At 46.0% G+C, this 17,942-nt stretch overlaps 1 protein-coding gene across 1 annotated transcript in view; it reads right to left on the bottom strand.

The window, feature by feature from the left end:
• ADRA1B (adrenoceptor alpha 1B) overlaps window positions 1–17,477 on the bottom strand; it is a 62,404-nt gene extending 44,927 nt beyond the window's left edge. Inside the window, 1 exon segment of the mRNA XM_070373029.1 lies at window positions 16,094–17,477. Coding sequence (XP_070229130.1) covers window positions 16,094–17,042 — 949 coding nt within the window. The 5' untranslated portion in view covers window positions 17,043–17,477.
• Window positions 17,478–17,942: the final 465 nt, after the last annotated feature.

The raw sequence follows: 17,942 nt of genomic DNA, 5'->3' as shown, positions 1-17,942 counted from the left end.
CATCAATTCTTTGGTGCTCAGTTTTCTTTATAGGTATCATGGTGTCTCAAATTATTTTTGATCTCCTAATCTTTAAATGCGGAGAAGGCAATGGCACCCCACTCCAGTACTCTTGCCTGGAAAATCCCATGGACGGAGGAGCCTGGTAGGCTGCAGTCCATGGGGTTGCTGAGGGTTGGACACGACTGAGCGACTTCACTTTTACTTTTCACTTTCATGCATTGGAGAAGGAAATGGCAACCCACTCCAGTGTTCTTGCCTGGAGAATCCCAGGGACGGGGGAGCCTGGTGGGCTGCCGTCTATGGGGTCTCACAGAGCTGGACACGACTGAAGTGACTTAGCAGCAGCAGCAATCTTTAAATGAGAAGAAACTGATCCCATTTTTATTTCCCCCAAAGACATAGCCCATCTTGTCAACAGATACTTATTAAATGTATTCTGCAAAGTTGATATTATATTAGAGGTTTCAAAACGTTAATAGCTGAAATATTAATAGTTAATATTTTTGAAATATTTACAAGTGTCTGGGACTCAGCTGAGTCCTTTTCATCTATTTTCCTATTTATTCCTCATTCCACTCCTATGAGATGGTCTCAGTCTCGTTTTACAGATATATTAACTGAGGCTTAGAGAGATGAGCTGCAGAGTCAGTATTTCAGACCTGGATTCATCTGATTTCAATGTCCCTGTTCTTTCGAGTACTCTAAGCTGCCAGTCAAACAGAACTTGTGAAGGGCTAACAAGGATGTTGCAGAGAAGAAAAGGTGCCCACCCTCTTTACTGGATGAGAGGGGTGCGATGGCCATGACAGAGACAGGTGACTGGAAAGGCTTTCCTGAGGTTCTGAGAATCCCTGGTTTAGGATCTTCTTGATCTCCCAACTTGGTGGCAGTGGGTCAAAGTTCACCTCCCCCCTTCCCTGTCTAGGATGCTGGTTCCAACACCTCTAGATTTAGTACAGTCTGAAAATAACCCTGCCTCTCCATCCCAGACCAGCAGTTCAAGGTCAAGAGTACATCACCACCCTGATGACCAGGGCCCCTGGACTGCCTCTCAAAAAGCCTTCTTCCCCAGCAGGATCTGCTTGACAGGCCTTCTCCTTGCTTCTTAAGTAATGCTCAATTCAATTTTCATTTCATGAGGCTGGCATCTTCCAGAGTCAATTTGAATTTTGCAACTAAAATGTGGTGCACTTGCAATACCCTCCTCTAAATATAGACTGGCCCTCATGGTCGGATGTGGCAAGCTTAGATGCCCGAAGGAATCCTTCCTTATTAACTCATCCTTGAGTGCCTCAAAGCTGACTGTTTTCCTGGGGTGTGTGGGCAGGGAGGTGGGGGAGTATCTTGTTTAGTTATTGTTTTTAATGGGTACATAAGCCCCAGGGCCTCGAACCATTGATGTGGATCACGGTGGGTCTGCCAGCCCTGTGAAAGATCAAATCTGTTTAAACACTGTGGGTGACTGCTTTTTGTTCTCGGATCCTGTATGAAATAAACACATTCCAAGGTTGCCGCTTGCTCGGCCCCCCTGATGGATGGGATGTTGCATTCCAAGAGGGCAGCTTGCTAGCCCGAACTCTGGAAGGCTGATACCAAATTATTTGGAAGGATTTGAAACTTTCAAGCCATCTGATCACCTCTGAGGGGAAGCTGACTTGTCACACAGATGTCTGAAGCTTCTCCAGGCAGTGAGGAGCTATCAGCATAAAAAGTGGTTTCTTTAGCTATGCTGAAACACCCTTAGTGGGAGTGCAAATTGCTACATCTTTCCCAGAGGGTAATCTGATAATGTGTCTGAGGCGTTTCACAGGAGTCTACCTTTGGATGCTAACCGTTCAAAGTGGATTTTATCCTAAGGCAATCCTGAAGAGCAAGTGTACAAAAGATATTAAAGGAAAAATACATATATAAGAAAATTTGTCACAGCTAAAAACTCAAAGCAATCGTACATCAAGAGGGGATGGATTATCAAACATACAAAAAGACGTGTAACTTCATTCACAGAAATTTCACCTATCAAGTTGGCAAGATCAAAAAGTTTGATAGCAAACTATTAGGAAATGAGTGGTCACTCTCAAATGTCAGTCAAAGAAATACAAATTGGTACAATCACTATGAAGAACAATTTGAAAATATTTATAAAAAATTAAAAATTTCCTCACAATAGTCCACTTTCAGGATTTTAATCATAGAATGTGGGAAATAGTGAAGTATGTATAGGAATATTCACTACAGTGTGGTTTGTAATAATAAAAGAGTTGAAACAACCTAAATATTCTTCTATGGAAGTCTATTTGGGAAAAAAGGAATACTATGAAGTTAACAAAAAGAATAAAGTTGCTCTGTTTATCTTGAAGTGGAAAGTGCAGAACAGCATGTTATTTCTATTAAAGAGAGCATATAAATATATTTTTATATGCATAGAATATTTCTGAAAGGATGTGCAAGAAACTGGTAATAATAGTTGCCTCCAGGGAGGAAAATTAGATAGGTGGGAGGGAAATTAGATAGGTAGGAACCAAGGAAGGGAGAGGGACATGTTTGCATTCTGCACTCAGGCCTTGTGAATGTGATCCCTTGTGTGTGTCTTACCTATTAAGATAAATCTGACCACTACTGTCATAAGTGGATTGGTTAATCACATTATGGTACTTCCTAGATGGTGCTAGTGGGAAAGTATCTGCCTACCAATGCAGGAGATACAAGAGACATGAGTTCCATCCCTGCGTTGGGAAGATCCCCTGGAGAAAATGGCAACCTACTCCAGTATTCTTGCCTGGAAAATCCCATGGACAGAGAAGCCTGGCAGATTACAGTCCATGGAGCCAAGAAGAATTAGACATGACTGAGCAACTAAACACACACACTTTTCATTATGGATTGCAATACATCATTAAAAAGATGTGAAATATAAATTAAAAACTGAAATGATTCAGATTTATTGAAATGGTAAAAAGTCCACATTTTATATTTAGTGATAAAAGCACTATGTGGTCCTATTTGTGTATATACACACAGGCACACAAGTGAAATAATGTGAAATATGAAGTAACACAGAGGCGTATAAAAAGTTAAAATCTACTCCTCCTCACTTCATGATACTCCTGAAGGTGACTAAGTTAATAGTTTTTAAAAATAAGATTATATATAATCCTGTGAATTGTCGTTTTCACTTCAGTATCATGAACAACCCTCTTGCATGATAAATCTAACCTATTCATATTAACAACTTTACATTTTAATATATTTTAAATTCCTTAGATAGTAAATTTTTGAACATAATCATGTTAAACCTAAAATACCAAATATTTCTTGCTCCAGTGATTCCATTTCTAGGAATTTATCCTGAGTACGTGGGCACAGACACAGAGACAAGAGTGCTCACTGCAGCACTGTTCATAGCATGAAAAAACCTAATGTCAATGAACGGAGAAAATGTTCAATAAAGTAGGATACTCCATAAATGGATTACACACCCATGAAAAGGAAAACAGTAACTATAGAATTCTGACAGAGAACTATGTCCAAGATATGCTATTGAGTGTAAAATGTAACCTCCACTATTGTGTTTATAAAATGATACCGTTTGTAAAAATACACAGATGCACACACACATTCCACACACATACAACTCAAATATTTACACACACACACACGTATGTATGTGGATGCTTACAAATAAATAGACTATTTCTGGAATTATATGCAATCTGGTTAACAATGTTTGCTCCTGGAGAGAAAGACTGAGGGTGCTGGATACAGGGGGACCTGGGGTCTGGTGTGCTTAGAATAATTTTTCTATTTTTTTCTTCTTTCTGTTTTAAATAAAAGTCTATGTGCTATTATAGACTTTTTTATTATGGTGCTTAAATAAAGAAACGAGATTTAAGAATTGCTATGAGTAAACATGCCAGATAGTTATAAAGCACGAAGGTGTACAAGTTCCCTGTGGTCCCAAGACTATATAATCTGAAAGAACACAGCAATAGAAAACCTCATGTCCTGAAGTACATCTTTATCATGTCATAAGACAGGGTTCTTGTACTGGGGTTAGGGAGTCTCTGAATTAGGATAGGAAAAATTACCTCTCTCTGTCTCTTTTTAAAAAATTAACCTTTGGTTGAAAGTTAGCATTTTCTTTAGCAGAAAGGCAGGCAACCAGCCACAGAAGAATTAGCAGGGTTTGTCACCCACAGAAATCAGATTTATGATGTTATATTACATTTGTTGCAGATATCTTGAAATATTCCCACTTGTCACTGCCTCAAATTATAGTAGTTATTTATTTGACTTGCTGCTAGGACTTGTTTATTTAATATGTTAATAAAGAAGAACATTGTTTTACTCCACAATAAATTTGTTTTATCAACATTATAATAGCTATTTTAACATAATTGATTTTCTTTGAAATCCTGTGTATCTTATTTTATGTATCTATTGTGAGAAGGGGCTTCACCAGATTACCAAAGGGGTCCCTGGAACAAAAATCCCAAGAGCCTCTGTTTAAGATAAATTCTGAAGAGTTGGGGACAAGGAGCCGCAGATGACTCTCTGAGGGTGTACCTGGAAGCAGGTACCACTTTCTCATGATGCCAGGGGGTGATTGATGGCCTGAATATAGAAATCAGAGATGCAATTTTTTTTTGTTTGTTCCAGTTGGTGGCACCCCGTCCTCCCCCGCCAGCTGCCTCTCTGGATCTCTGCCCAGCCCTGTGCTGGTGGTGTGAGCCCTGGGGCCCACGCTTGCAAATGACAGTGAGCCCGGCTTGCCCTTGGTCCTATTTTAACCTCCTTCTGGGGCATGGCCAGGGTGCTGAGTTCAGCCCCTAAGCGATGCATGTTAGCTTGGCAGGAAACTGTCTTAAAGAGGAATTCTAAAAAGTGTGCTAAGCCAAGCCCCAAATGTATCCCAGCTTCAGGGGAACAAGACACTGTGGGCAGATACCCCTGGAAAAAATTAAATGGGGCTCTGAAAGGAATGGTCCGCTTGCATGTGTTAGGACATTCTGTTTCTGAACATTTCAGTGTGAACTGTTCATTGGCGTGACTTTTATAGTGCACTTCATGTGCTCACACCACAGAGGGGCACTTGAGTGCTCCGAGGGGGCTCACGTGTCCTGCCCCTGGGTGTGGTCACGAGTGTGTTGTTGACAGAATTCTAAGAAACACAAGCCTGCCAGTGAGGACGGTACTCTGAGCCGACCTATGCTCCGTTGTCCCAGGATGGGCGTGAAGGACGGTTGGAGATGCCCCACCCCTACTGTTATTCCAGCCTGCTAAGTCCCTAAGACATAGCTCGCTTTTCTTCTCCTCCCTCAAATATTATTTTGGCCCACCTTATTTCTGTCTCCTCTATTCTGGAGACACTCATCATTCAGATAACACCATTTGCCTTGTGCTGAAATGGATGCACTTGTGAAGTGTTTAAGGGTCAGACAGCCATGGATTCAGATTCCAGCTCAGTGACTCACTTGTGCACACATGGTAAACTCACTGATGAAGACAAACATTAACAACCAACTTTTACATTAATCCATTTCCCACAAAAACACACACATGAAGTTGTGTCTTTCCTCCTTAAATTCATGCCCAGTTCATTCTCTCATTATTAATCTTTCTTGTACTGCTGAGGTCTGGGTGCCATACTCCTCCCACCCCCATCTCAGGTTTCTCAGGGAAATCAACGCACCCTTGGCTGTTCTACTGTAAACACTGTTACTCCCGGAGTTAAAATATCAAGGCACTTTTATCATTCAAACTGAGACACTTTTGAGAATAAGAGAGGGTTGGTGATGGACAGGAAGGCCTGGCATGCTGCAATTCATGGGGTCGCAAAGAGTCGGACATGACTGAGCGACTGAACTGACTGAACTGATAGTAATCATCAGAGCCCTTGGTAACAGACATAAGTGGAGACTGGCCCAGGCAAAGTGGGATGTCTGGTCACCTCATTATGGAGCAATGCTATGTCACCCACAAACAGACTCAGTGTATCTTTAGAGTGTTAGCAGAGCTGCTGGGCACCTTCACTTTTTTAGGAGATGCTTTGGTTTGATCTCTGGGTTGGGAGGATCCTCTGGAGAAGGGAAAGGCTACCCACTCCAGTATTCTGGCCTGGAGAATTCCAAGGACCGTATAGTCCATGGGGTCGCAAAGGGTCGGACATGACTAAGAGACTTTCACTTTGTTGTTAAAGAAATCAAAGTAGACTTCCTCGGATAAATTAGAATCTTGGCCTTCTTCCCATTTATTTTAGGGCCGTGTGTAGTGTGTGTGTGTGAGACAGAATTTAGACTTTACATTCGGAAGTAGGGGCAGCATTCACTTCTCAGTATCTCAGACCTTTCTAAAGGTCTTAATTGGGCCCTGATGTAGAGTCACCAGAATCGTGCCCTCCTCTCCCACTTCTGTGGTGATCAGCTCTGACCACAGCCCTCCCAGAGGTCAGAGGGAGGTGACAAGGGCTGGGAAGGTCAGGGAAAATGGGGACTGACTGGCAACAGACAGGTCTCCCAGAGGCAGTGGAATGGCAACCTTTCATAAAGAATTAAGGTGTTGTCTAATTTTCAAGCTCATACCTTGTGTCCACTCTGGTCTTCACCTATCTTATCTTTCTTCATTGGCCCCATAAGCAGACCCATACTGACATTTTGGTTTCACAAAAGCAGTCAAGGCAGTTTCCTTTCAACGTGCTTGTGGTGGTCTCAAGGAATGGGACAAGTCACCTAACCTCTAAATCTGTTTCCTCAGTTGTAAAGTGAGCAGAACATTAATACCAATCTGATAGGTCATTGGCAGGTTCAAATAGTAGGTGAAGTCTGGCACATACTGTACGAATCATAGCTGCAATTGCTGTTCTTACTGGGAGTCTAGCAAATACACGTCTCTGGGCCTGAAGGACAGGAAGATGAGTGAAACCTGAACCCTTTCCTCCAGAGGTTTGCAGTCTGGTAACACTGCTGAAGATGTACCTGTCAGTCCCGATTCCCATGAACAAACGTGACAAGCACCATATACAGGGTATAAAGGCAACCATCACTGCCTGGGAAAGAGGTGGGGGCCAGGAAAGATTCCTAAGAGAGGTGTCCACAAAATCAGGGGTCTACAGATGGGCAGGATACGGGCAAGGGTACAGGAAGAGCATTCCTGCCAGAGGGGACAGTATGGAGAAACACACAGCGGGAGGGAAATACAAGGTGTACTTGGGGAAACGACAAACGATTTGAGTCACAGCACGCACCTAGCACTCGTATTAGGCAAGATGGAAAGATGTGGTCCCTGCCTACAAGAAGTTCTCATGCAAGTCACGAGGTTGCTAGAGAGAGCATTGCTGCAGTGTTTGGGGTGGACCGCGGGCACTTCCTTAACCTCAGGGCTCCTCTCTTCATGGGGCCCTCCAGAGCCCCAGGAAGGATCCCAGTGTGTCTCCTCCGGGTTGAACTATTTTGTAAAGTTCTCATGAGTAAGATCTATTACCTGCAATGTGTTTGGACCACTGTCTATTTCCACTCCAACTTCCCTCTGCTGTATTTCCCTTCATGTGCATGTTAGTATAGGGGTCATGGACATTTTGGGGAACCAGCTAAGAGTTAAAGATATGTTTCCCATGGGTTCTTTTGAAAATACATATGTGGTGTGCAGTATTTTCTTTTTGTATGGCTAGGTTATCACTAGTCAGGATTACTGCAAAGTGGAAAACCAACTTTTAGAAATACTCTCTTGTCCATGATGCCAGCCTTTGTGACATCAAGAGGTAGGACCAGAGGCTGATTCAAGGTAGGAGAGAGTCCTATGGTGCATATGGTCTCAACCACACCTATGTGGTGCAGAGGTGAATCCAGCTCTGAAATGTATACAGCCAGAAATTAGGCTTGAAAAGTGTTCTAAATTTTATGTGTTTAACCCCAGAGCCCAAATTTGATAAAAGCCTTAAAAGGTATATGGCATCAGTCATGTGTTGAGAAGCTGAAAAAAGTCTAAAGCACCCATAATAAAAGAGAAATTGTGACTTAGCCTGCTAGGGGAAAGACCCAGTTATTTTTATATTCTTTATGTTCTCACCAGGATATGATGCCTCTTGGTGGCTGAATAATAGGCAGCCACTCGCCCTTCCTTTCCACCTTCTCAGAATAGACTCTGCTTTCCCTAGGGCCTCTTTAAGCTTCCAAAAATCAGGACTTAGAGTCCCACACCTAGGATCCCCTTGGTAATGAACCCTTTTAGTCTTATCTTATTGCCTAGCTGTGAATTCAGGTTCTGGCACTAATCAGCTGGGTGAAAAAAGTGAAAAAGTAAAAATGTTATCTGTTCAGTCGTGTCCGACTCTTGTGACCCCATGGGCTACAGCCCACCAGGCTCCTCTGTCCATGGGATTCTCCTGGCAAGAATACTGGAGTGGGTTGCCATTTCCTTCTCCAGGGGATCTTCGCAACCCAGGGTTCGAACCCAAGTCTCCTGCATTGCAGACAGATTCTTTACAGTCTGAGCCACCAGGGAAACCTCAATCAGCTGGGTAGCTTGAGGCAAATCACTCAATCTTTGAACTCCAGTTTCCTCATCTGTAAAATTAGGACAACAATAGTATCCACTTGGTAAGTCTCTGGAGAGGAGTGAATGAGGGAATGCATGGAAAGCACCCTTATTGCGGTGTAAGCCAGGCACACGGCAAGACCTAATAAATGGAGCTATTAGTATTATTATTAGCAGACATGGTTAGGGAGCACAGTGACTGCGGAAACATCCTGCAGATGTGGGAGAAAGCAATTTCCCAGTGTGGCCTGACAGCCATCCGTTATTTTTATGAGCCACACACACTCAGGTAAAGGCATCGCCTGCATTACAGATCTTACGAGGGCCATCTGTGATGGCACTGCAGCTACACACACACACCCGCTGGCATTTCTGTGCTCTGTTTCATCCCAGCAGTACTGGGTGCTTCCACAGACGGCCCCAGACTATCATATCTGACAATCATGACCCTACACACATCATCCTTCCCCGTCCCCAACCCCTGCCGCAGGCCTCTGACTCTTACAGCAAAGCTGAGGCTAATTTGTTTATCCATCACTGAGAGGATAAATCATCCTCCTCCTTTCTTCCACAAATACTTGTCATGTCTAATCATCATGGTGTCTTCCACGATTCTAAGACTTTAGGAAACTCACAGAGAAATTTCAAAAAGATTTTGGTGGGGACAAACATAGGGTTACCAACTTTTTATCTTGTCAAGTAGAACATTGCGCACACGCATACACACACACACACACACACAGTGACTATCATCACCACTTATTACCATCATTCCATTAAAGAAATGTTATTTCAGTTTCCCAAAATAGGACGCAGTCTTTAGAATAAAAGAACAATCATTTATATTGAGTACATTTGGAAAAACACAGAATTATCCTAACTTTTTTCTCATTTTTGTCATGAGCCAGTAAAAATTTTATCACTCATGGGCACTAGACCTCAGACAAAGGTCTGGAAGTACTGTAGTAATAGCAAGAATAATATAACAAACGTTTACTGAGTGCCAAATATGGAGTCAGATAGACTCCATTGACTAGCTGTGCAACCTTGGGAAATGTAATGAACCTCTCTGAACTCTAGATGCAGGGTGATGATACTGGCTTTGCAGAGGGGCTGAGAGAGTTATAAGCTGTACAGAATATTCAGTGTTGAGCAGCGTACCCGCTACACTGGAGACCTGCTTCCACAGTGCTCATTCAACTCGCCTTCTCCAGGGAGACTCTAGTTTGAAGAGCCTCCAATCTTCTGCCATATGGACTGGCCTGAAGGACTGGGCAGGATTGAAGATACTTCTGGCTACACTGGGCGAAGTTTAACCAAACTTTCTTGGCTCCCCATGGAGTGTTCATTCCAGGTACCAGGCATGGGGAGGACTGGTGCTATGCTGGTGACATAATTGCCTGTGGGAACTGGTTAAAAGTTGAGATTCATGGTCCCATATGAGAAAGTCTGATACAAAGGGTCTGTAAGGGGAATTCCAACAATCTATGCGTTTGAAAGCAGTTCCCTGCCAGATGTTTCTACTGAGCATCTGGGTTTGCTGATGGGTTCTGACTTTTGTGTTGGGACATTTTGTCTACTCAACTCATAAGTGTTAGTTGCTCAGTTGTGTCTGACTCTTTGGAACCTGATGGACTGTGGCTTGCCAGGCTCCTCTGTGCATGGAATTCTCCAGGCAAGAATACCGGAGTGGGTAGCCATTTCTTTCTCTAGGGTATCTTCCCAACCCAGGGACTGAACCCTAGTCTCCTGCATTACAGACAGATTCTTTACTGTCTGAGCCACCAGGGAAGCCCCTACTCAACTCAGCAGAGTGTCTGGCATATCACTCCTAGCATGGTGTCTTGTGAGCCCTGATAAATGGGGTCTGAGGAGAGCCTGGGAGGAATCTTCTTGGTTGTGTTTCACCTAGTAACCTCAAGGATATTCCAGATATATCTCTTGCTCTCCTGTATCATAACCGATCCATCCCCAAGTCTCTGAACCATCTTCCTTCCACCTTCACTGCCACCAGCCTAGTCTAAATTGCCATTAGCTCTCATTGGGATTATGTTCTAACTGCCCCATCTCTGCTCTGTGCCCCATATGGCTGCTTGACTCCTCTTTTAAACACATAATTCATACTGTACACCTTGTTGGCTTCAAATCCTTCAGTAGTAGCTGGTGCAATTCATCATAAAACCTAAAATCCTTAATGTGGCTTAAAAGCCCTGCGTGGCCTGGCCTCTGCCCACACCTCCAGCCTTGACTCATACCTGCGGGCCCTCTATTCTCCAGGCTCTGTTAGTTCCCTGCCAGCTCCTGCCTCAGGACGTTCAGGTGTGCCCTTCCGTCTGACTGGAGCTCTCTTCTTCTACCTGCTATGTCACTGAATTAACTCTTCCAAACTGTTCAGGGTTCTGCTTAAATGCCACTCAGGAACCCCTGTGATATACTGATCTCTGGTGTATACTTCTAATAGCAGCACACTCCTTTTCGTCAAACCATTTATGTTTATTTGCATGTGTGTATTTTTCAGATTACCTGTGTTCCCCACTAGAACTAAATTCTATGAGAACATGGAATAGCTGCTTTGCTCACCACTGGATCTGCAGCACAGTGCCTGGACCTCGTAGGCCTCCAATAAATATATCATTATTCAGTGAATGAAGGAATGTATGATAAAGATGTGGAACCAGGTTTCCAGATGAAGGTCAAGATCCCACTTTTTCTTCCTGGTTGGGATGACTAGATGCCCAGCGTAGAGAGACCCATATCCTACACCTTACAGGAGGTAAGAGAAGGCCTAGCCTTGAACTAAAATGTGGATGATCTTCTCTAATATTTTATGAGTCAATCTTTTTAAAGGGTGAAAAGGGAATAGAAGGTTTTGTAACAGGGTTTTGTAACAGAACTAGAATAATCAGCTTTTGACAAGGTGGCTCTGGGGTTCCTGGAGAACATTTGCTATGAGAGTAGGTTGGGATCAGAAAGCAAAAAGATCAGACATCTCCTTTGTGCCCTGGGCCAGGTAAGTACCTGTTCTGACAGACATGGATTCAAGTTTTGTCTCTATCATTTACTTACTGTGTGAATTTGGGCGAGAAGTCTAACCACTCCGAGCTTCAGTATCTTCTGTCAAGAAGGAGCTCCCCTGTCAGGGCAGCTGAGAGGATTAGTGGGATAATGTCTGTAAAGGGTCTAGCAGAATGCCTGGTACATAGTATGTGCTCTATGATAATATGACCTCACTGGGCTATGAGCCTCCTGCAGGCAGGGATCATGTTTGCTTTGGCACAAGAACCCAGGGATTAGTACAGTGTCTAGTACATAGTAGGTGCTTTAGGAAGTCTTCATTAATGACTTCAGAGGTGGCTGAATATATTTTCCTTCAGTAAGATTTCCCTTTTCTAGGAAGGATTGAATGCATATAAGTTGCTTCTCTGGTGTCTGACTCTCTGCAACCCCATGGACTGTAGCCTACCAGGCTCCTCCATCCATGGGATTCTCCAGGCAAGAAGTGGAATGGGCTGCCATGCCCTTCTCCAGGGGATCTTCCTGACCCAGGGATCAAACCCATGTCTCTTATGTTTCTTGCACTGGCAGGTGGTTTCTTTACCACTAGTTTCTTTGCCACCTGGGAAGCCCCTAGGAAGGATTCCCTGTGTATAAAATTTCCCCTCACTCAAACCCAGTTACTTTCCTTGTGAGCAACTCAAATCCCTGTGTTCTGAAACCTCAGAACCAGAAATTTCTTGTGTTTGTGGGGGTGGCTCCGTTCTGAGTCATCCCTGAGACCCCCACCCTCCCTTATGCTCCTGCGGGAGGTGGAAATTCATCAGGCCTGATCTGAATGAGAGGACTAGAGAAACAAATCAATGGACAGAAGGATTCCGATTTGGTTCCAGTACTACAGAGAGCACAACTGTTTCTTTGAAATTGACCTTCATTTATTTGGAGGGGAAAGCAGTTAGTTCAATAATGGCTTCCTGGTGCCTTTCAGCATTTTAAAAGACGGAAGAAAGATTTGGAGCGAGGCAAGGTTCCAGTGTTTTCTAAACAACACACCAAGCTCAGCTACCAGTTGGCTGCCCAGCGCTTCCTGCTACCCACCCCCACTCCCATCTTAAACCCCTCCCCCACCCTCCCCAGTGCAATGCACATCCCTCAATAGCCCAGGCACTTCTTGACCCTGACCACCCCAGGCGGTGGGAGTTGGCCTTCATTATAATGCCAGGAAGCTGAAGACTGCTTGGACATCTTGCACATGGCCCATCAAGTAGAAATGCTGCTATATTATATTCCAATTATTTCCTGTCCCTCCGTGGCCTGATTCCAGGGGCTGAATAAAGGCGTTCTTGTTTGGTGGATCCATCCCTGCTCCTGAGTAAGTGAGAGCTGGTCCCTGGCCCAACTCTGTTGAAGCCACAGGGAAAGGGTGGGGAGGAGATAGGGAGGGTGTTACAGGTGGGGAGGGCCGCACAGGAGATAGGAGGCCTGTCTCTGCAGGCAGCCCAACCATGCTCTCCAAAATAAAAACAAGGGAGGAAAGAAAACAAATGGAACCCCTAACCAGGACCCTGTAGGGGGCAAAGCTATTTCCTTCCCAAGAGGAATCCCAACCCTCCTCTCCCATGGAGAAGAAAAACACAGAGACAGAAATCTGGTGCCACCCAGGCACCTGGCTGTCTATCACCACTGGAAGTTTACTCCTACCTGAACTTTGCCAGCTGCTGTCTCCCCCCAGATCTGCTTTCTCCTCTTCAGAGTGAAAAGCCTTTCATGGAAAATTTAGAATTTGGAATCTGCTTCAGATTCCAAAGGAATTATTGTTCTACATCATGTTACTTTTATTTGGGTGTTATCTGAACTCAGAGGAAGTAGAAGTCCACATCTCCATTGTGCTCAGATGCTCTTTCTAAATTAGTAAGAGCATGTTAATCAAGTACCTTCTCTGTTTGAAACTCTTGAGTAACTTTTGAAGTCCATCCCAAACTTAATGCCTGGAGTCCGCATTCCTTACCCTCCAGGGGCTGGAGGTCCTTGGGAGAAGTGTGTGGATGGAGTCTGCTCAGGGACAGCACATTGGGAGATAATGGCTGGCCAGAAAGTGTTCAAGTCAAGCAGAAGAGAAACAAGCTGTGATAAATCTCTGGGTGGCAAGAATGCCTCACTTTCTGTGGCATGGAAGCCAAGGGCCTGAGCTGTTAGGAAGATAAGATCTCAGAAAGGGATGGACAGAAAGAGGGCAGAAGTTGAAAGAGTATAAAGGGAGAGAAAACTGATGGTGGGTGTGAAGAGCAGAATGCAGACAGCAGCCACATTGTCCTGCACCACCATGTGGGTGGGGAAGTGCTAACCTGTGCAGTGTTTAAAAACCCTGGTGTCCAGGAGGCTGGAGGCTAAAGGGAACTGAGAGATCCCCTGGCTGGTGCTTCCCAAAGCCTGGTGGTGGGCTGGTTAAACATGTGATTCCTGGGATTTACTGAATTAGTTTCTCTATGTGTTAGGCCTTAGAAGCTGAATTTTTATTAAGATCCACAAATGATTCTGATCTTTATTAAAGTTTGAGAGCCCTTGATTCAGTTCAGCCCTCGGTGTTCCCTGGAAGTGAGACCTGAAGCCCAGAAGGTAAAGCAACACACCTAGGGCCACAGAGCTAATTGATGGCAAAGCTCACATCAAGCATTCCTTTGGAACATGTTGGCAGCCTTTTCACTTGTTTCCCTTGCCCCTAAAGTGAAAGTCTGCAACTGTGATCCATTCCCGCATCTTGCTGGGACCTTGTCTTTCCTGAGGATGCACAGCCTCTGTCAGTTGAGAATCAGGGGAAGAAGGAAGAAAGGATAAGATCTAGTCAATAGTTCCTTTCTGAGCCTTTAATAACAGGTATAGGATTATACCTATAATCAAGCATTTGCTGTGTACCAAACACTGTATTAAGTCCTTTCCATGTACTAGTGCAAACCCCATGGAGCAATAGTAATTAGCCCTACTTTACAGATGAAGAAACTGAGGCTCACAGAGCAGTAATCATTTGCCCAAGGTCACATGGCTAATTAGTAGCCAAATCACCCCATGTGTGACTGTGATCTTTGTATGGTCCAGTGCAGTGTGAACTGTCATCCACTTGAACTGGACAGGCCTGCAAAAGGGCCCTGAGACCTCAGGAAAGAAAAGAAAGCTGGGCAGTGGGATGTGACCGCTACTGTGTATAGAGCTACAAAGCCTCTCTGCTCAGCACAATGAAAATATTTCTGAAAGGCACTAGCTCAAAAGCTAGCCTTAGAAATTACAATATGACAGTAGGTTAAACAGCTTTTTTTCTTCGTCATTCTTAAACGGAAACTCCTCACATCTGCTTGCCCTCTTTCTATTTGGTTCTTTCTTTTGGAAGCAGTGTGTCTTTAGGATTTTCGTGACTTGAGGGATTGGTTATGTTCGGTTCCAACTGAGCCACTGGTGTGACTGCAGCATTAGTGGTCCATGGCACGTAGCAGCCGTGGCCTCTTCTGATATCACAGCACATGACTGCCATGATCACCTCCCTCCATTCATTTTCTGGAGCGTCCCCCAGGGACAGGAAAAGAAACTAAAGCAGATCATTGCCTCAGAGAAGGAACAAGTGTTTCTTGAGCTATGTGGACAGGATGGCATAGTATCCTTTTCTAGGTTTACCTCCTAACCATACCTCGGTTTCATCCTTAGAGGAAGTCAGGTAGCGTTTCGAACAACTCACTTAGTAGGACTTCCCAGTCAGATGAAGATGGGCACATGTTTATAGGATAGGAAGGGCTCAGTTTCATACTAGCAGGATTTGGTGTCTAGCAGCTGAAGGTGAGGGGCAACTATAATTTAATTCTGGGCATTCCATCAATCACCAGAGTTTGGGACATTTTGGGATATTTTTGGATGACCCTCTGACCATCATTCTTCTCTTTCAAATCTCAAAGCTTTAGATTAAGGTTGGTTGGGGGTGTGAGGCATAAAATGCTCTTACTAACTCATAATGAAGAGAGTACGTGGAGGTGAGAGGAAGTGGTAAGGGATGGGGGCAGAACGCAGCCTCTGCAAAGCTTTAGAGGACCGTGGGTCTCTGCAAAAGCACTGGAAATGCTGAATGAAAACTGCCTTCCCGTGTCTGAGCTGCCTCCCTGCTTCCCAAATGCCGTGTCTGCGGTAACTACAAACTATTTTGTATGCTGCATTAGTGACAGACACTGCCTTAGCCGACACATCATTACAACTGAAATAATGCTGGAATGATGTTCAAGTCCAGTGTCCTTTTTAATTATTAAACCAAGGCTGTTGAATGAGTCATTCCACATACCAGATTTTCCTCCGATGGTTCTATTTCAAGTAACTTGTACCTCCCCTTAGCGTGTTCTGCTAACACCTGAGTTGGCTCTTAGCCAGCTACCCAATCTGCAAAGCCTTTGCAGAACAAACAATATTCCCCAGCCTCCAAACACACACAAACTGCATAAAAAAACCAAAACCCATGAACTTACTTTATAGTAAGCTCATCAGTAATCCCCAAAGCTGAGGATGCCCAGTTCCCCTTGGCCAGTCCCCAACTTACCAAGTGGTAGAGCGATGAAGAAGGGTAACCAACACAAGATGAACATGCCGACCACAATGCCCAAGGTCTTGGCTGCTTTCTTTTCCCGGGAGAACTTAAAAAGTTTGACAGCTATGGAACTCCTGGGGTTATGGCCCTTGGCCTTGGTACTGCTGAGGGTATCCTCGTGAAAGTTCTTGGAGTGGATCCTCAAGGTCAGCTCCTTAGAGTTGGACATCTCCTTCATGACTCCAGCCTCCAGGTTCTTGGTGGTCCTCTTGGCAACGATGTATACGCGGCAGTACATGACCAGAATGACCGCCAGAGGGATGTAGAAGGAGCCCAGGGAGGAGAAGAGGGCATAGAAGGGTTCTTCAGTGACCCCACATTCCCTGTCATCGTTGGGTGCCGGCTCCTTCCACCCAAGAAGAGGCCCAATGGAGATGACTGTGGACAAGACCCAGACACCAAGGAGCGCCAAGATGGCCTTCCTTCTGGTGACCAGTGATGGGTACTGCAGAGAGTAGCGCACCCCAATGTAGCGGTCGATGGAGATGGCGCACAGGCTTAGAATGGAGGCTGTGCAGCACAGGACATCCACGGCGGCCCAGATGTCACAGAAGATCCGGCCCAGCACCCAGTAGCCAAGCACCTCCAGGGCAGCAGAGAAGGGCAGAACGGTGAAGCTTAGCAGCAGGTCGGCAATGGCCAGGTTGACGATGAAGTAGTTGGTGGGCGTCCGCAGGTGACGGTTGCAGGCCACAGACAAGATGACTAGGATGTTGCCCACGATGGCAAAGAGGATGAAGGCGCCCAGCACCAGGCCCACGGAGATGGCCCTGGTGATGTCCAGCTGAGGCAGTGTAGAGTTGGTCGAGGTCTGGTTGGGGCCAGTGAAGTTGGCATTTTTCAACTCTCCCCAGTGGGCAGGTGCTGATGTGTTGTGGCCGGTGTCCAGATCGGGATTCATTTTAGAGTCCGCCCTCCATAGCCAGGGGGGTGACAGGGCTCAGAAGGCTGCGGGGAAGGCTCTTCAGCTGCCCTGAAACTTTGCTGCCCCCGTGGTCTTCTTCCCAGAGGTGCCCTCCTGGCGAGAAGTCATCTCCCCCGGGCAGCCCAGCCCGGCAGCACGTCTCCTGCCTGCACCGAGCCGCTCGCTCGCCTGTCAGAGGGAGGAGGAGAGAAGGGACGAGGCGGCAGCTCCAAGTTTAATGGTCCACGTCAGGCGCGCCAGGCCGGGCTCGCGGGGAGCGGCGGGGAGGAGAGGGTGGCGGGGCAGGGGGCGCCCGGCTTTGCCCGGTCCGCGGCGGGTCTGCGGACAGCGGCGCCTCCGCCCAGCCAGCGCCGAGGAGGGTCTGCTTTCAATGAGCCGCCTCTGGGCTGACTGCACGGCGGTGACATCAGGCGGGGGAGCCCGGCGCCCTGACTCCGCGCGGCACTAGGGGGCAATGCGGGTCCAGCGAAGGCGCCCGCAGCCCCGACGCCGCCACCCAGTAGAGCCCCGAGGCCGGCTGCGCCCCCGCCGCCCCCGGGGGGCAAGCCGGTAGGGTGTGCAGTGAGGGGGGCGGGGTAGGGCGACCTCAGCGTGGGGATTCCCCCTGCCCTCCATCTACCCGCCCCCCACCCCCACGAGTGGCCCTCTGGGGTTCTTTTCCCTCCTGTTCACCGAGCAGTTTCAAAATGGGGGTGGGGGTGCTTGTTTTTAATGAGGGGGGTCTGAAGTGAGCACCCAGATTTAAGGGGCTATACAACTTGCGTGGAACCTAAAAGGGGCAGAATTCGATGGTTAAGCAGGTTAGAGGGCCTTGAGTCAGGTCTGAGACCAACCCCCATCCTTACCTCCCTGTGCAGCCTTTCTGGTGGGAAGCTT

Source organism: Bos mutus, chromosome 7 (genome assembly GCF_027580195.1).
Source record: "Bos mutus isolate GX-2022 chromosome 7, NWIPB_WYAK_1.1, whole genome shotgun sequence".
In the NCBI taxonomy this organism is placed as follows: domain Eukaryota; kingdom Metazoa; phylum Chordata; class Mammalia; order Artiodactyla; family Bovidae; genus Bos; species Bos mutus.
This window is presented reverse-complemented; position numbering and strand designations above follow the sequence as displayed.